The sequence below is a fragment of the Ovis canadensis genome, chromosome 23 (assembly GCF_042477335.2).
Source record: "Ovis canadensis isolate MfBH-ARS-UI-01 breed Bighorn chromosome 23, ARS-UI_OviCan_v2, whole genome shotgun sequence".
Lineage (NCBI taxonomy): Eukaryota > Metazoa > Chordata > Mammalia > Artiodactyla > Bovidae > Ovis > Ovis canadensis.
In genome coordinates, this window is record NC_091267.1 from 66,190,380 (window position 1) to 66,210,941 (window position 20,562).

General features: G+C 40.6%; 1 protein-coding gene across 1 annotated transcript in view; it reads left to right on the top strand.

Moving 5' to 3' along the window:
- Positions 1-20,562, top strand: part of DCC (DCC netrin 1 receptor) — a 1,287,746-nt gene that overhangs the window by 861,070 nt on the left and 406,114 nt on the right. Inside the window, exon 9 of the mRNA XM_069569336.1 lies at positions 6,800-6,954. Coding sequence (XP_069425437.1) covers positions 6,800-6,954 — 155 coding nt within the window. The remainder of the gene's footprint in view (positions 1-6,799; positions 6,955-20,562) is intronic.

Sequence of the window (20,562 nt, forward strand, 5' to 3'; positions counted from 1 at the left end):
GACAGAGAACTAGGAAAGCTATCTTAATGCAACGCATGTTAAGTAGGAACCGAATCAGGAGCCCGTTCCAGGCACAGGACAATATAGTCTAACCAGAGTTAGGGCTCAATGCATACTGCTCAAGGGTGCATTCCATCCCACCATGTGTGACTCCCTCAATTAATATGTATCAACATTTAAGTGTTACTGACAAGGGTTCTTGGCCTTCTTAATCAATAGAAATTGATCAGAGTCTGGACAAGAAATTTAGGCAAGGCTTTACTGGGGACCCTGCTGCAGCAGCAGGGAGAAAAAACCAACCACAGGTTCCCTTGCTTGCTAACTCCCCGAGGGGAGTGGAATCTTGTTCCTTGTAAGGGGTGAGGATAGGGGTGTGTCTAGGGATCAGGCCAGAGGAGTGGCTTAGGCGGTTTGCCCATCCCTTCTTAGGTGGCATTGTGTACAGGGGGCTTACCCAGTACCCTGTTTTTGCTCCAGGCTCTTCAGAAGTGGCACTTGGTCTCTTTGTATCTTTTTTGGTCCCTTTGTATCTTTTATCCAGAATTTGCCCTAAGTGCCCATGCATGCAGTTATTTCTAATGCCATCCAGTTTCTTCGTATTTTGTTGCTCCAAGACAGGGTTATCCAGGTGCAAGCATGGCTGCACTGCAGCAAAGGGTCCCCGGTCCCAGCCTGTCTCATAAGGAGGTTTTAGATGAAAAGCCTGATCTCAACAAAGCAGCAGAATTATTGTTACTGGGTCAGAGTGTGTGCTTTTAGAACACAGTAGTCATTTTCCAAGAAACCTTAACCAGGTAAACCAAAGCCCAGAGAACCAGAATTTCCAAGAAAGAGGTGCTTCTTATTAATGAACTCCTGTTAGCCTCCATGTGAAGGTCAGAAGAAGGCAAGTTGCCTATACCTTTTGCAGCCAGCAGAAGGAGACAGACTATACAATTTATACTCTGTGTGGATGTTCAGTGAAGGAATAGGCCATGAGTGGATCCTGGTCTCTCTGTTTCAGTCAACTTAATCTTCACTTGCCCACACTGACTCAGAGGCAAGTGGAAAATAAGTGGAATAATGATGTTCTGGACAGTTCATCTGCCCCCACAGACCATGACTCTCTCTATGGGTTTGACAGGTAATTATGTCTTCAGAGTCATCAGCGAAAACTTCTTGGAGATGCAGCCAGGGTCCCCCACTGCTTTCCCAGGAGGGGTTGGTGCGGTGACAGGCAGTACCCCCTGGACACAGTCATTGGACAAATTCCTAACCTCTCTGGTCTTCAGAACCTAGTGCACTTATCTGCCCATTTACAGAGGAACATGGGCCAGAAGGAGCAAAATAGAGTCCTAATTGATAACTGCATGAGACAGAGGCTATGGAGTGTTTACTTTAGGTGCCTGCCATTGCCAGCAACGTGCCGTCAGAAAAACGAGTCACAAACTGTCCTTCCAAACTCAGATTTTATTTCCTTGTTGGGAGACGACTTGCAAACGTTTGCTTTCAGCTATTAAAGAACAAATGGGGTCATCAAAAGCCACCTGCCAGTCTTTGTAACTGAACACATCTGTGAAGGGTGACATGGCCGTAAACGTTGTTTTTTTAGAATTCATTGGTGTCACTTTTGATGTCACCCAGTAGGACCCTAGGAAGCATCAAAGCAACCTGACACCAAAGCCCAGATACCACAGGACTGGGGGGATATGCTGGGAAACTCAGGGAACACCATTCCTTCTCCATTGCTGCCAGCAAAGCCTCTTCCCTTTCAAAGAGTATTGCCATTTTTGTCATCAAAACTTGTCTGATGCCTCTAGTTCTGACGACTTTAAAAAAATTGAAGTATAGTTGATTGACAACGTTGAGTTCATTTTGGCTGTACAGCAAAGTGATTCATATATTTGCACATATGAATATGTATTCATATTCATATATATGTATATGTGTGTATGCATAGACATGTACTCTTTTCTTTTCCAGTATGGTTTATCACAGAATATTGAATGTAGCTCCCTCTGCTCTACAGTGGACCTTGCTGTTTATCCCTTCTCTGTGTAACAGCTGATGTCTGCTGACTCCAAGCTCCCAATCCATTCCTCCCTGACTCCCCCTCCTCCTGTCCACCACAGGTCTAGTCTCGACATCTGTGGGACTACTTTTTTTGATTTGACTTATCTCTGTAAACAAAATTAACCTGACAGAAAATGTCAATACTTATATGTTTTTCTTTGTGATTGTACCTCTTATTACTTTCTCTCTTCAGATTATGGAAAGTTCTCTTCTTGAACTCAAGAACACTTCTTTCCTATGAGGTTGTCTGTTGAGGTCCTTTAATGGACAGAAACCTGGTGGTCTGGAGTCTACCGATAAGGAAGTAAAGGAGAGAGAAAGAGGCTGATATTCCTTGGTTTACGCAAAAAGCCAATAAAGCCCCTGCACGGGGCTTGCTCTGTTCACGGGGAACTCAGGTGCCCTCTTGATGGGGTGAAGGTGCAAAGCGCCTTCTTGAGAGGGTCTTAGAAGCCTGGGCAGGAAAGTGAACTCAGAGAGCCCCTGTGCTCCAGGGGATCAGCCTGAAAGAGAGAGAGAGAGAGAGAGAGAGAGAGAGAGAGAGAGAGAAAGAGAAAGACACGGGGACTAGAGCTCTGATGGAGCAAAGGTATTTTAGCCAACATGGTGTGGGCATATATCCTGTCTTACAAGGCAGTTATTCTCAGCAAAGATAAAGATTAAAATTCCAGACTTAACAAAACATAGGCAATCTGTATTAAAGACAGAGAGAGTTGTAAACAGTTACTTTTACCGTACGGTTCACAAGAAGGAAGAGGGTACTTATCACTATCTAGAAACACTAAGGAAGGAAATGCCTGGATCCTCAGCCCCCAGAGAGGCTTGCCTCTCCTCTTAATTCCTGAGTATTCAGGAATTAATAAGGAACAGAGAATTCCTGACAGATCCAAAACAGCACACATGAAGCCTCCTGTTAAATGCTTCCTGACAGTTGTCTTTTTTTTTTTTTTGTATAATAATAGAAATAGCAGCAGCAGTAAGTGCCGCGTATGAAGATTCCATGAATACCAGGTCTTTTGCCTCCTGCTTTATACGGTTTACATACAGCATCTCACTGAAATCTCTAGAAACTCTGTGAGGTAAATGTTTCTTAGCACCAGTTAGCACTTGAGGACTCTGAGATTCAGATAAATTAAAGAGGAAGCTGAGAAAACAGCCCTTAAAATCCTCTGTGTGTGCATGTGCGCAGAGTCATTTCTGCCTCTTTGCGACTCCATGGACTGTAGCCCATCAGGCTCTTGTCCATGGGGTTTTCCAGGCAAAAACACTGGAGTGGGTTGCCATTTTCTCCTCCAGGGTATCTTCCCAACCCAGGGATCGAACCATGTCTCCTGCATTGGCAGGAAGATTGTTTACAACTGTACCATCTGGGAAGCCCTAAAAATCCTGAATCTTCTCTGTAATCTACCTAGCAGTTTGATGTAACCTCACTCTGATAGGATAAGTAAATTAGCACATAACATGGAAATGCTTAGATTAAATCTGTTTTTAAAGCCATTAAGAGCCCTCGTTCAAGAAACTAGTGGTAAAGAGTCTTTGTTCACATTATGTATAACATTGAAGAAATATCAGTTTTCCATATCAATGAACATAATTTTTTCATGACTCTTACTAATTTGGGATATTTTTGAAAGCTGCTAGAGATTATAGGAACCTAAAACTCCTTTCCTTGTGATGAAATTCATCATCCCCTTTCTATGTGAGTGATGTTTCTATCATATGATCTTTGACATTCTTACCTGGACACACCCAGGTATTCTTGTCCTTTTTCCTTTGAAGAATACCTTTTCAGTGGGTTATGCCAGTATGTCCTAGAACACAGCTATTTCACATAAATTATTTAGTAATTACCTAAATAAAGTCAATCATAAAAGTTGTCCTTCCTTATAGATACCCAAGGAGTTTGGTATGCAAATTGGACCTACATGAGTTTGGGTGAACTCTGGGAGTTGGTTATGGACAAGGAGGCTGGCGTGCTGCAGTTCGTTAGGTTGCAAAGAGTCAGACACAACTGAGCGAGTGAACTGAACTAAACTGATGTTTCTCAAAGGTCCAAAAAATATATCATGAAATGACTCACAACAGGTGATAGTTACCCTCATCCTCACAGTGGTTTCTGAACACCCAGTGTCCCTTCTTCCTTGTAGAATTCGATGTCTTCGACCGAAAGTACCCATGATCCAAATAAGCCCCTTGTTTTCCCTTGTTGTTGAATAATACTGATTCTGGATCTAAGAATGAAGCCCCAGATCTCACTCTTAACTGGGATTTGCTGGGATGAGTCCTTTGCAAAGAAAAAAAATGTTGTTTCTCTAAATCTTACTTTTCCATTTATAAAATAATGCTAATAAAACCATTATATTTATATAAAAAGAGAAACACATATAACAGCTCCTCTACTGAAAGAAAATAAGATGCAGGAATCTGTACGTTCATAAGATGTGCAATCTGATTATGAGGGTTTTCTTTTAAAAAGTAATGGCCTAAATAATTTTAGTTTGGTAGAGTCAATGAGTGTGATGTGTGGTACATGGGGATATTATCTGATGTTTCTTAGTCTTACTGTAGGTCACTATTGAATCCCACCAAACCCCTCCCCAACTATGTCATAATTCAGCCTTGTGGCAGCTTAACACAATACTCATACAGGAATGCCTAAACCTGGGCTACATCCAAATTCATATGGGATGCTTGGGTTTCATTTGTTTATTGTGATAAAATATATGTAACATAGCACTTAAAATTCTAACCGTTTTGAAGTGCAGAGTTCTATGGCATTAAATGCATTTACCTGTGGAGCAACTTTCCCCATGCTCTATCTCCAGAATTCCCAACTGAAACTCTGTACTCATTAAATACTAACACCATATCCCTCCCTTCTCCTTGCCTAGGTTAACACCTAGGCTTCATATTTTACTTATGAGCAGGACTAGATAAACTCATGGTAACTGCTATAACAACTAAACCCTCAAGCTTATAATAGCTCGAATTTCTCTGACTCTATAAAGTAGAAAAACGATGTTCCTAATTGACAGGCAGTTCTTCTCACAGGTCCATTCCAGAATTCTTGCAGAATTTAGACTCCTCCATCATGATGTGGGGCTTCCCAAGGGGCTCAATGGTAAAGAATCTGCCTTCCAATGCAGGAAGAGGTAAAAGACGCAGGTTTGATCCCTGGGTTGAGACTATACCCTGCAGTAGGAAATGACAACCCACTCCCGTATTCTTGCCTGGGAAATAGCATGGACAGAGGAGCCTGGCAGGCTGTAGTCCATGGGGTCACAGAGTCAGACACGACTGAACGACTGAGCACACACATCATCAGTGTCTGGCTCCAAAGTCTGCCTGCTGCTCTGTGGTTCCTCTTGCCAGGCCTAGAATCAGCATGGACGTGTGCACTCACACTCATTGGTTAAACCCAGTCACATGGGTTTATCTAGGCTTCACGGGGGCCAGCACATAGGATCCAGTACACGGAGAAGGAGAAATGAGTTTGAGGAGGAGCCAGCCAGTCTCAGTCAATATCAGTGAAATTAAGAGTGTATATATACCCAAGAATCACTATTCATGTCCTTAGAACTTTGCTTTCACTTTTCTCTTTGGAAACTTAATTTGCCCTGTCAGAAAAACATATTTCATTTGAAATATCTCCCCCAAACAAAATAAAACTTGTAAAATTGAAATGAACATATAATTCCACTGAGATGCAAGAGGAATCATCTAGAAATAGAAACCTTAAGAAACAGTTGAGTGGCTTAGAAGGAACTCTTTCTTCACATTCAATTACATGAGACCTGTGAGGATATAAATATCTAAACCATGTGTGTCCTTAACGCGTACTTTAGAGGTTCTTGTTTCTAATGTGTTAGGATCTATATCCATAGGATTTGTCTTCTCTTAATATGTACTATAAATCCCACCATGATCAGCATATTAATTCATTTGTTTGGAACCACTAAGGAAGATCCCCTGGAGGAGGCCATGGCAAACCACTCCAGTTTTCTTGCCTGGAAAATCCCATGGACCGAGAAGCCTGGCAGGCTACAGTCCATACAGTCACAAAGTGTCAGACACAACTGAAGCGATTTAGCATATGCCCACACACTAAGGAAGGTTTTAATTGGAAAATGAATGGGAATCATGTAGAAGTGCCTTGAAGAAAAGGCAAGAAGATGTGTATTGTACTTTTTCCTCACACAGGAGGGAATCTACTTCCTTTTGCTAACTTCACTTAACATAACCACAGGACTTCAATCTCTATACACATCGGCATTTAGCATCTGCCTTTCTCTTTCCTATAATGGAAGAAAATAAACGCATTGGTTGGCAGTACTGACAAAAACTGGCTTGTGGAATAATCGAAACCCTAATTTCTGTCATTAGCTCAGTGTTTGCAAAATGCATCTTCCTGCCTGCGCTCCAGATGTTCATTCTTATTTTACTAGCTCTTTGTTATGAGTTTTGACGCTAAATGGTAAAGTGTCAAGGGGAAAGAGTTTAGTATGCAAGGTTCATGGGAATGGCATAAACTTGAACTCCCCAGAAACCCTGCAACATTTATTTGTAGGCCCTTCCAGTCCGTTTGCCTCCCAGAGTGAGCCTCTGAGACCTTGCCTTACATGCAGAGTCGACAGGAAATGAGTAAGGAACCTTTGGGTCCACCTTACTGCTCTCGCTTGTTAAGTAAAGGTTGTGACTGAAAGTGTTCACATGGGAATCATCTTTTCCTGTGACTTTCATTTCCTAGGGAACGAGCAGTGAACACGTCGCAGCCCGGGTCCCTCCAGTTCACCGTGGGGAATCTGAAGCCAGAAGCCATGTACACCTTCCGGGTTGTGGCCTACAACCAGTGGGGGCCTGGGGAGAGCTCTCAGCCCATCAAGGTGGCCACTCAGCCTGAGCGTGAGTATGCGATGGCAAGGGCCAAGTTAGGAAGTGCTCATTTTTGTAGGCGATATCTTTGAATCCCTTCATAGTAGTTTACTGAAGTAACAAAATAGAAGATTTCTGGAGCAACACATTTACCCTGAAGGTTTTTAAAGATAAGATAACTTTTTAACAAAATGGCCTCCTCACTTTGGTGGGTCTGCAGAGCAACAAATTAACAACTAGGAAGGCCTGATCCATCCATCTGGTCTACATATCCACTCCCGAGTGAGTGACTCCAGCTGCCAGAACTTCATCGTCAGCATTGGGGTTCAGCCTCCTGCACTGATTTTTTTTTCAGATTTTTCCAAGTTTATGTATGAAAAATATTACATCAGAGAAAAAGAACAATGATGTAGGACTTCTCAGTACAGGGGCTTATTCAGGAGCTTGCTCATGCACTGAATGCCATACAGAAGCTTCCAAAAGCAAACCCAGGTTCAAGAAATGTAAATCGATAATTTCTACTGGGCAATCTCACTATCCTGTTATGTAAATCACTATATTAAGCTCCACAAACAAAATAATGCTGCTCAATATTCTCTGACCAAATTATAATTTAGTGATTTTTCCTTTTATCAAGGAACAAATAGCCCCTAAACTGTACTTTTAAAAGAGATGTCTGTATTTCTTACATTTTGAATTTTCTACTAAACTTCTGATATTATTTGGAAAGATCGACAGCCAATGAGTTGTTTGCCAACTTTATTTTGTTAAGAGTTTTAAAAAATTGTAATCTAACTGTTAAATGAACTAAATGACTACTTGTAACAAAGTACATTCATTATTTAGACATTTAGACACCTAGTTTCATCTACTCCTGTTTGTATTTTTGTTTTCAAATGATGCTGTTTTATTTGTATTCCCGATCATTTTATTTAAAACTCTATCTTCAAAATCACCTCATATGCTTTTGGAAGAACATGAAGTAGAAATCAGAAATATTTTAATTGGTAAATAAGAGAAAATAATCTTTGGATTAGGTTACTTGTTAGGGATTGGAAATCAGCAAGTTAAAGAAGATTCTGAGAGGTAGTCTAGGTACTGGCACCATGCTCTACTCTGGGCAGAATCTCTGTTCCTTTTTTCATGTAGCTAAGACTTCAAAAGACCAGATGAGACCAGATTGGAATAAAGGATTTGTTGGTTGTGAGGAGAACACTAAGCTGTACAAGTCTGAGAGATACTTGCATCACAGAAATAAAACCTCACACAGCATCTTTAAAGCCATAGAAATGTGCAGATTTCAGGTCATATATAGAAAATGCAGGCACCCAAGCAGGACCAGCTAAATAGTTTGCAGGATCCAGAAGGTACAGCAGCGCATCAATCCATGCTATACGTGGGACCCTCCTTAGCATGGGGCCTTGTACAGCTTCCTTAGTCATGTACCAGCAAAGGTGGTCCTGCTTCCAGGTTTCTCTTCTAAAGAATGTTTTGTTGCTCTTTGGGTTTAAATCACTAGATAATGCTGATTTCCACTTCATGGTGTTAATGGTCACATATAATTTGAGTCATCAATTTTCTCATTGACTCTCTCTTTATAGATCATGCATATATATACAGAGAGTAATCAATGACTTTTATAAATATTTGGTATTTTTAATAAACCTGAATAAAAACAAATTAGGTGTGTATATGTGTGTGTGTATATATATATATATATACATATATATATATTTAAATGGTATATGCCATGTTGTATATACAGACTGATAGTTGAAAAACCCATAAAAATTCTCTAAAAAGATCTTGTTCAGTTTTCTCATGGTAGAACTTAAACTTTAAAAGCATGTCCATCTTCAGAAGATCCAATTTCTATGGATTGTCTGAATCCTTTGCTTCCTAATCCAACTATTATCCCTGGAATTATTCTTGTGTACTTTTCTGGGCTGACTGCTTATGATTACATTACATCGCTGATAAAAATTCTACAGTCAGCCTCATTTCTAAGACTGAGCAATGTTATTTTTCTTCTATCAATACCATTTTTCCTAAGTATCCAGCTTGAAAATCAATTTCCAGAAAATTTTTTTTAAAGGCCAACCTTTCCAAGTCAAGAGATAAGACAGTCTTCCACTTGGAAACTGACTAATAATAATACCTCATTTAATTAAAAAGAAAAGTACTCATGATACAACATTTTTGGTATAATTAATAATTAAAAAATCAGTCTGTGATTATTTGTATTACACATATGGCATTAGCTTTTATAAAGTGCAAGCAATGGCATAATTCAACTAACAAATATATTTAATGAATATCCACTGTGTTTCTAATGCTGTTCCACAGTGACTGAGACACATTAAGAAAGCCTACCTATGTAATGAAGTAATAGTAATAAAGCTCTAAGAAGCTTCTTGAGGAAGCAAATGTTTTAAATATGTAACAATAATAAAATAGGTAAGGAAACTTGTAAGAATTTGTTCAATGAAATGTTAGAACTCTGAATTGTAGATTTGCTTATGAGCCCCTTACCTGTGATGGCCTCTGGCGTATGCTCAGCCTCTGTGTGTGGTGCCAAATTGAATCTTGGAGAGAGTTTTGGGTGAATTAGAAAAGAAGAGTTTTATTGCTTTGCCAGTCAATGGGGGACACAGTGGGCTCCTGCCCTCAAAAACTATGTGTCCCCACCCAGGGGAGTTTGCTGAGGAGTTTTATGTTCAAGAGTTTAGTTGCTTGCATTCCTTTTTATCTCTTCTCTTGATATAATCTTGATGAGCTGGTTCCTTTAGTCTGGTCTCAAGTGGTCTTTGGGCTTCCCAGGTAGCACTACTGGTAAAGAACTCGCCTGCCAATGCAGGAGATGCCGGTTCTATCTCTGGGTCAGGAAGGTCCCCTGCAGGAGGGCATGGCAGTCCACTCCAGTATTCTTGCCTGGAGAATCCCACGGACAGAGGAGCCTGGCGGGCTACAGTCCATGGGGTGGCAAAGAGTTGGACATGACTGAAGCGACTTAGCACACACACACATGCATGAGTGGTCTTCTCCAGTTGAAGAATGCGGACATCTTCCATTTGCTGGGTTTTCATTCCAAAAAGGACTTAAAGGCATTGTTGTGTATAGCCCTTGAGGCAGACTCAGGCCCCGCCCCAAAGCTGCAATGTTGTTTCTTAGCCCTTCCTCCCTTGTCTTTGCATCCCTTTCCTTCCTGGATTAGCAACTGTTTGAATCTGCTTTTTGGAACTCCAGGAAGGTCATGGAGGCTGGGATCTGCTCCCTAGAGGGAACAGGGTTGAGGGTGGAATGGAAGGAATGGGAAGGTTCTGTGTCTACCATGTCCAGGAGCCCCATAGAATCCTGCTTGCTTTCATGTACTATCTAGGCAATTTTTATACCTAAATCATCTTGTGCCTGTCTCCTCAAATAAGTGTTCTATTACAAAGACAGCCACCTTGATCCTTTATATATCATCCATTCTTCCTCCTTCAGAAAGTAGTCTGAGAATTTTTATAGAAAACCACACTGGGCACTGGTCTCAGTAAGCATTTACTTAAAATTTAGCATAAATGATAATAAGGCATAAAATAAAATTAAAAACCCAAATGAATAAAATCTGTTGCTTGTTGGTATTATCATCACATGCAAGTTACGTTTTGTCCAGAAAATTAAAGTGGAAAATTATCCTGTTTTTGACACATGAAGATGTCTTAATTTTTTCACTAACCATATTTTGGCCTTTAATGACAACAATTGTTTTATTAAATCACCTCTCTTCTTACACTATATGGAGTAAGAATTATTTCCTTTGCAGGCCATTGTTTATTGGAGGGTGACCTGACTGTGTTTCATTGAGAACTTTTCTTGGATAATTAATCTCTTACTGAGTAGCTAGGTAGACAGGAGTAGTTCGGCTAGACACACAGTACTTTTAGAATAGCTTTTTACATGTGCAAAACAGCCGCCTCCAATTCATTTAAAATAAGAGTCTTGTGGTGCTCACTCACTGCCTTTATTACAGATATTAGGATGAATAAATAATGTTATCGTAACTAATAGGTAGGACATGTGTATTTTATCTTCTGTGTTAACACAAAAATGCCACTTTGGCAATTTAAAACTATTTCTAGGGTAAGGAGCACTTCATCTTCCCCAAGCCTGTTCAATAAAACACCAATTTCTGAGTAAGATTCAGCATCTTAGAGATCCTATGCTTCATTGCCCACTTCCTTCCCGTCCTATACTGACTCTTCTCCCCCTCCCCTTCCTCCCCTGTCTTTCTCCTCCTCTTTCTCTTTCTTCTCTCTCAGCTTCTTATAAGCTCATCTTTCTATGTTTTTAGAGAAAGTTCAAAGGCTGAGTTTATTACTTGGTTAGGATTTCAGAATCTAGAGGCAGAGGCAGGGGGGATGTTTTCATTTTTCTCTCCCTGACAAAATGATCTTATCTTTTGAAAATGGGTCCCGTCTGGGTATGCAATTGCTTGCTCATTTTATCACACTTTTTCCAAATGTGATGTAGTAATTGTACACTAGAATGACATAGATAGCTTTTATACAAATTGAATTTCAAGTTTTTCATATTATTTGAAAATATAAACTCTATTATGAAAACCATATTCTCAAGGAATCAACCCTGATAGAAAATACGTCTAAAATATGAATCAGCCAGCAACTGTTTCTAAAAGTGCATACATACTGCAGTAATCATTTAAAGAGATCACCAGCCCAAGATCCAGTTTATGAAATAATCACCCAGAATACAAAGGCTTGATTTATAGGAAGGTTTGTGTCTCCTGATTATATCTTCCTTTGGCTAACTCCTTGCTCCTTCCCTCTGCCTTTATGGTGTATAATTTCTCCACTGTATTATCAGCCGGATTTAAGTCCCTGCCTGCTTAAGACTTGTCTAATCTTTTCATGCCACATGTGGAGGATTTTTGAATTATTATTTGGGGTCCTTTAAGATGCTGTTAAGGCAGTTTAATCTTGAAGGATGTTAAAATGGACCACATACTGTCTGGAGGCTCGAGTTAGAGTAGGGAGTCTATTTGCTACACCACAACCCAATTATCCACAAAACCCTTTTATAGTTAAGTGTTGTAAGTAATATTCTTAGTCCATTATATTCTTTACACGGGAAAGGCAAGTGAAACTAACCACCAAATTGAGTGACTTTAGGATATCTTATCTAGAGGAATAGATATATTTGCCTTTTTCGTCCATCCCTGGGTCTTTTTTTCTTTCTTTCTTTCTTTTTATTCTAAAAAGACTTTTCTTGTGTAGTTGTTATGGAACTTGAAACGTCTCTGAATGTTATGTCTCCAAATATTACTGCCTATTTCTTAGGAGAATTGTCTCAATCTTTCTTCTTAAGATTTTTTTTTTTTTTTGGTCATGTGGATCATTTTTAAACTCTTATGGAATTTGTTACAATTCATTGGTTCTGTTTCATGTTTTGATTTTTTTGGTCATGAAGCTTGTGGGATCTTAGCCTGAACTTCAGGTCAAACCCGCTCTCCCTGCAATGGAAGGTAAAATCTTAACCACTGGACCACCAGGAGCATCCCAAGTTTCTTAATCCTTGAAACTTCATTGTCCTCGATTATAAGTTAGAGATATTATTTACTCCTCTTCTTTATTCTGAAAGCTCACCCTCTTTGTACACGGGTGTCAAATCAAACCTTGGAGATAAGAGTTTTTGGTGAAGTAGAAAAGAATAGCTTTATTGCTTTGCCAGGCAAAGAAGGACACAGTGGTCTCCTGCCTCTCTGAAAAACTGTGTGTCCCAACCCAAAAGGACTCGACAAGGAGTTTCACAGCAACAGTTCAAGGGTGGGGAAACCATTTCCCTCAGCTTGGGACTGGAACCCACGTGGCTGGGACTCGAACCCAGCCAAACCCATGGTACCTGGTTTCAGGGTATAGTAAAGCTCAGGTTCTTAATGTCTCATCACAGAAAAAATTCAGAGAGAGACAACGTGGTAAGTAAGAAGCGGATTTATTCAGATTCAGAGAAGCACATGCCACAGACGGAGTGTGAGCCATCGCAGAGGGCAAGGGTGGCTGCAAAATGTGGCCCGGTTAGTTTTTATAGGCTGGATAATTTCATATGCTAATGAGTGGGAGGGCTATTCCAACTACTTTTCGGAAGGGGTGGAAATTTCCAGGATTTGGTCCACCGCCCACTCCTTGGTCTTTGGACAGTGCCTTGGAACTGTCACGGCCCCGCTGGGTGTGTCATTTCACTTGCTGCTTAAGGATGAAGAGCTGGTCTTGTCTGCCATCTTGGTTCCATTTGATTTGAATTGGTTTATGTTGTGACCTGGGGCTATGTCATTCCTTCAGAAGCTGTGTGCTCCCCCTTTCCCTCCTGTTAGTGGGATTGCTGACAACACTAGGGTGTGCGCAGGGTCTCAGGTGGTCAGTCCTCTCATCTTGAGGAGCTTTTGTGGTCCTGCGTGTCTTGTGTCAGCTGATTTTTTGGCTGTCCCTCCCTTGGTTACCAACTATTCCAATCTGTCATTTGAAACTCAGCAAAGGCCATGGAGGCTGGAGTCTTGCCTATAAGAAATGGGACAAAAAGGTTTCCATGCCCACGAGCCCCACAGAGTCCTTCTCAGTTTCATTACCAAATTGTAAAGATGAAGTGTGATAATCTATGGGAAGCCCCCAAGTCTTACCTGGCTAGCGTCTGGTATGCAATCAATAGAAAGAGGTTTCCTGCCCCTAATGGGATCAAATGGAAACATAATTCCAACTGCCTTGCACTTGCAACTAAAGTGGGACACTCAGTAGTATAATCATAAGGTAATAAAGCTAATACAATACCTTATTGATAGTTTGTATTTGGCTTGATTACTATGTAATCAACCATTTATGGATTTTATTACTTTCCCTGCAATCATCCTCTCCCTGTTTAGCAGGCTGTTGAAGACTTGTTCATTGTCTGATTTGCTTCTTGGACATCTTTGCATCCCTAACTAAATTTTGAAGCTTTATGAGCAGAAAACACTCTATTATCCCATAAAATGTGACACAGCATTGCCATTTTGTGGATAGCTAGTTGGTTAACATTTGCTGGTAGAATCTGATTTGTACTTAATGTGTGGGAAAGGATAATATGTATCAGTAATATTCATTCATCATGATTCTGTAAATTAAGCAAACCAAGTAAATCATAGTTGTGTCTAGCTCTTTCTTTTTTCAGTTTGTTTTTTTTTTAAGTCACTTAACCTGGTTTCCAATTATTAACTGCACTGTGTGGTGATTTGAGTGGATATCTGGGACAATGATGGAGGCAAAGTTGACTGTGAGCCCATTAGCTGGTCCAGTTTTGTGTCATATACATGGCAGTACACTAGCAGTAGAAAGAAAGAAGTTGAAGCACTGGCATTCTGTCTTTGTAGGTAACATACAAATGCTGGTATAGTTTCAGAATTCTTTCACTGCAGAAATATTTTCAGGTATTACAGGATGGAAGACACTAAAGGCTTATGCCGCGGCATTCCCAGCAACAGAAGCTGAAAGGAACCCATTCAGGTTCGGTGGTCAGTTAGCGAGATATTATGTCTTCTACATGGAGAAGGCAATGGCACCCCACTCCAGCACTCTTGCCTGGAAAATCCCATGGACGGAGGAGCGTGGTGGGCCACAGTCCATTGGGTTGCCAAGAGTCGGACACGACTGAGCGACTTCACTTTCACCTTTCACTTTCATGCATTGGAGAAGGAAATGGCAACCCACTCCAGTGTTCGTGCCTGGAGAATCCCAGGGACAGGGCAGCCCCATGGACTGCCGTCTGTGGGGTCGCACAGAGTTGGATACGACTGAAGCGACTTAGCAGCAGCAGCAGCATGTCTTCTACAATGGTGTATATTAGTGGAAGAATCAGAGGTAGGCTTGTGAAGATGGGTTGTTTAAGCATGTTAGAAAAGTTTGCAGCAAGGGTGAGTCATTCTGTACTTATTCATCATTTATTCATTCAGTCATTCATTCAAAATTATTCTTTTATGCTAAGTCCTAGATATCCATGGTCCAGTACAGTTACCATTAGCTACATGTATTGATTTGCATTTCAACATATTGATGTAAAATGAAAGTAAAAATCCAGGCACACTAACCACGACTGTCAAATAGCACTTAAAATTTAAACAGAATTGAAAACTAAAAGTCCAGGGCCTCATCAGTCACATTTCAGAAGTTCATATGTGACTACTGGCTATTGCACGGGACAGCAGAGAGAGCATTGCTATTATCACAGAAAATTCTGTTGAGCACCCTGATTGAGACTCTCCTAGTACAGAGGATACAAAAGCAAGTCAGATAATGCCCTGATTCCCAAGGAACTAGTAGTCTAACAGTTTTAAGCAGAACTCACTAAAAGCACATTTAATAGATTACTCCTGTTTGAATGTTGAAAAAGTTCTTTGCACTGAGTTAATATAAAATATTTCAGAGAATCTGGATCTTAACATATTTTCTGATTAGTTATGCAAATTTCTCTCAGTATTTTCTCAGTTTAAAGTATAAATATATATGTATGTATCTTCTTTGGTGGCTCAGTGGTACGGAATCTGCCTGCCAATGCAGGAGATGTGAGTTTGATCCCTGGGTTGGGAAGATCCCCTGGAGAAGGAAATGGCAACGCACTCCAGGATTCTTGTTTAGAAAATCCCCTGGACGGGGAGCCTGGCAGGCTACAGTCCATGGGGTTGCAAAAGAGTTGGGCACAACTTAGAGACTAAAACAGCAACTATATATATCTTTCAGTGCACAGTCAAAGATGAAGAACAAAAATGACTGGTTACTTGGGTTAAACAGTGATGTAGCATAAATTAAGTTTCCTCTTAAAAATATCTCTGCTGGCTCACTGTCATTCTCTCTTTGAGCAGAAAGCATAATTCGGTTTCCTTCCACTGGTATACCCAAACATCTAGAGAAGTTATCTGTTCGGTGCAGAATTATAGCGAAAAAATGCTACTGATTTCTCACTCATATTACGGAGTATGAAGACAGAAGGCATGAAAGTATCGTAATAATGAGATGTTTCTGGAAAGTACGGATATCTAACATGGGGTAAAAAGGTTACAAACAGGTAGATTTGTTTGGGGTTTAATTGCCTCATTTGGTGATGTAGCCTACTGAAAAGGAAGGTAGGTATCTTAGAAATCTGAATCAGTGCAAAATAGAGCTTGAGCACCAACAGGGAAATTGTCATCATGCTGCTGCAGCCAAATAAAACTATATGCCAAAGATAAAACAGCTGAACTGAGCTCTGTTATGGGATTCCTTCAGTCAGATCAGACACTATGGAGAACTGGTGTTCATGACTAGTGAAGAATGAAGACACACTGAGGATATAGCGTTTTTTAAACTTATATGTATTATCTCATTTTGACAACCACTTTAATCTACGTGGTCTATAAGCAATTATTGAGCACCTACTGTGTGTCAAGACTTTTTAAAGGTGCTATAAATAGAAAGGAAATTAAGATGGGCAAAATAGTGTCCAAATATATCAGGGATGAAATTTTTGAAGACAGTGTATGTGAAGGTTTAATTGTTCTAAATCATACTGTAGGTTCAAATTTATTTCTACTCTTTAGCCTAAAGTTAGTATTAGGAGGTGAAAGTGGAGGTAATTAAAGTGTTAGTCAGTCAGTTATGTCTGTCTCTGTTACCCCATGGACTGTAGACCACTAGGCCCCTCTGTCCATGGAATTCTCATGGACAAGAGAATACTGGAGTGGGAAGCCATTCCTTTCTGCAGGGGATCTTCCTGACCGAAGGATTGAACCTGGATCTCCTGCATTGCAGGCAGATTCTTTTACCATCTCAGCCACCAAAGAAGCCCCAATGATTATAAGATATTAATGTATAAATATTCTATAATTTAATGCATAAACATGCATGCATTTATATACACATATGCATTTTGTTCTGTTCTTTTCCTCTATTTCTTTGCATTGATCGCTGAAGAAGGCTTTCTTATCTCTTCTTGCTATTCTTTGGAATTCTGCATTCAGATGCTTATATCTTTCCTTTTCTCCTTTGCTTTTCATTTCTCTTCTTTTCACAGCTATTTGTAAGGCCTCCTCAGACAGCCATTTTGCTTTTTTGCATTTATTTTCCATGGGAATGGTCTTGATGCCTGTCTCCTGTACAGTGTCACGAACCTCATTCCATAGTTCATCAGGCACTCTATCTATCAGATCTAGTCGCTTAAATCTATTTCTCACTTCCACTGTAAAATCATAAGGGATTTGATTTAGGTCATACTTGAATGGTCTAGCGGTTTTCCCTACTTTCTTCAATTTAAGTCTGAATTTGGCAATAAGGAGTTCATGATCTGAGCCACAGTCAGCTCCTGGTCTTGTTTTTGTTGACTGTATAGAGCTTCTCCATCTTTGGCTGCAAAGAATATAATCAATCTGATTTCGATGTTGACCATCTGGTGATTTCCATGTGTAGAGTCTTCTCTTGTGTTGTTGGAAGAGGGTGTTTGCTAAAGCTGGAATCAAGATTTCCGGGAAAAATATCAATAACCTCAGATATGCAGATGACACCACCCTTATGGCAGAAAATGAAGAAGAACTCAAAAGCCTCTTGATGAAAGTGAAAGAGGAGAGTGAAAAAGTTGGCTTAAAGCTCAACATTCAGAAAACGAAGATCATGGCATCCAGTCCCATCACTTCATGGGAAATAGATGAGGAAACAGTGGAAACAGTGTCAGACTTTATCTTTTGGGGCTCCCAAATCACTGCAGATGGTGACTGCAGCCATGAAATTAAAAGATGCTTACTCCTTGGAAGAAAAGTTATGACCAACCTAGATAGCATATTCTAAAGCAGAGACATTACTTTGCCGACTAAGGTCCATCTAGTCAAGACTATGGTTTTTCCAGTGGTCATGTATGGATGTGAGAGTTGGACTGTGAAGAAGGCTGAGCGCCGAAGAATTGATGCTTTTGAACTGTGGTGTTGGAGAAGACTCTTGAGAGTCCCTTGGACTGCAAGGAGATCCAACCAGTCCATTCTGAAGGAGATCAACCCTGGGATTTCTTTGGAAGGAATGATGATAAAGCTGAAGCTCCAGTACTTTGGCCACCTCATGCAAAGAGTTGACTCATTGGAAAATACTCTGATGCTGGGAGGGATTGGGGGCAGGAGGAGCAGGGGACGACCGAGGATGAGATGGCTGGATGGCATCACTGACTCGATTGACATGAATCTGAGTGAACTCCAGGAGTTGGTGATGGACAGAGAGGCCTGGCGTGCTGCAGTTCATGGGGTTGAGAAGAGTTGGACACGACTGAGCAACTGAACTGATGCGTTTTGTGTTTTAATTTGAAATATGGTGCCCTTTGAAAGCATCACATGAAGAAATTTAGTTGACTATCCTCTCGTGATTGTTGTGTTGTTTAGTCACTCAGTTGTGTCTGCCTCTTGGCAGCTCCACAGCCTGTAGACCTCCAGGCTGCTCTATATCCTTGGGAATTTTCCAGGCAGGAATATTGGAGTGGGTTGCCATTTCCTTCTCCAGGGTATCTTCCTGACCCAGGGATTGAACCCACAGCTCCTGAGTTGACAGAATGGTTCTTTACCACTGCCCCACCAGGGAAGCCTCATCCTCATGAGATACCCCAAATAAGTGAAACCCATTTTTAAAATCACTGTACTATTTGACAGAGTCTTTTAACTGCTGATTGTATTCTGCCTGGTGTAATGTAACTTATGTCCTACACAAAAGGGTCATAATTTGACTTTAACTCGTATTCTCTAACTCCAGGCTTCCTACATTATTATGTTGTTTTGATAAAGATACTATTTCTAGTTTATAGGAACATTGCTAGGGAGAAATGTACCTACAGCTGTTCCCAATTCTATGAAAACTGTTTGGATCCCAGCCCAATCTTCCCACCTTGGGAAGCCCCATGGCACATCCAATAGAGAATTTGAACTGGGCCAGAGTTTCTGGTCACAGGACATCTGACAAGTCCAGGGTATTACCATGCGTTGAAATTGAAAGATTTTAAGGTGAGACCACACAATTCCTTCATGGTCCAATGGCTAAGGCTCTGTGCTTCCAGTACTGGGGGCCCAGTTTCAGTCCCTGGTCAGGGAAATAGATCTTAAAGTTCCTGATGACCACCTGATATGACGAGCCTACTCATTGGAAAAGACCCTGATGGTGGGAAAGATTGAGGGCAGGAGGAGAAGGCGGGGACAGAGGATGAGATGGTTGAATGGTATCACTGACTCAATGGACATGAATTTGAGCAAGCTCCGAGAAAGTGGAGGACAGAGGAGCTTGGTGTGCTGTAGTCCATGGGGTTGCAAAGAGCTGGACATGGCTTAGCAACTGAACAACAAGCACAACACACATTTGATGGTAGGTGTTAAAATTGAAGTAAAGTTGGTGCCACCAGTGTCCAAGAGTAAATGATCATAGGGTTTTTATTAAAGAAAGTGAAAGTCGCTCACTCATGTCCAACTCTTTGTGATCCCATGGACTATCCATGGAATTCTCCAGGCCAGAATACTAGAGTGGGTATCCTTTCCCTTCTCCAGGGAATCTTCCCAACCCAGGGATCGAACCCAGGTCTCCTGCATTGCAGGCAGATTCTTTACCAGCTGAGCCACAGGGAAGCCCAAGAATACTGGAGTGGGTAGCCTATCCCTTCTCCAGGGGATCTTCCCGACCCAGGAATCAAACCAGGGTCTCCTGCACTACAGACAGATTCTTTACAAACTGAGCTATCAACTGGAAGTCAAATAGTGAAACACTGAACCCATGATCAATGTAAGTAAACTGTTCATTGCCACCTTGTTTTAATCTGTAATTACTGTTCTAGGTCTTATGTATGAAAGGAGAGTGAAAGGTGATTAAGAACAAGGATTCAGATTTCAGATTGAATTAGAATTCTGGCTCTTTCACTTACTAGCTAACTGGGGTAAACCGGTATGCTAAACCACAGCTTCCTCCTTTATAAAATAGGGAGATCTTATAGGGATATAGTAAAGCTTAAAAGACAATCTGTAATAGGACAAAACAGTACAGCCCCAAATGATTATTCTGTGAATTAAATGAGCTATTTAGTATAAAATACTTAAGCCTGCTCTCTGGTGCTCTGTCAACCCTCAGTAAATGTAGCTGTTACTATCATGCATTCCTCCTTTGCTGTGTTCTAATTATTCTCATGTTGTCATATTCCTTAACACTGAATGTAATTTGTCCATGTCTATCTCTGTGCTGCTCACGTGTGTTTGACATGTTCTCTTTCTTCTTTAGGCTGTTTCACAAGTCTCTTCTATTTCTACTTTAGGATTTTAGAAGCAGAAAGCCCATTCTGGCTAATTCACCCCATGGATCCATCTGTTAGTCTTCATAAGCTCATTTTTCCTGCTCCAGATTTGTTCATGTCATTCATTTGGTCTTTCATTCATTTCTTTCAACAAATAGTTATCATGTGCCCCTGGTGGGCTGCCCTATATTTCTCAACATTGGGAGTTCAGCAGCAAAAAACAGAAAAAGACAGACAAGTGTTTATGAGGTTTATATTCTAGTCATAGAAATGGACAGTAAACAAATAAAAATAAAGTATGCAGAAGAATAAGCCAGCTTAAAAAGATAGAGAATGAAA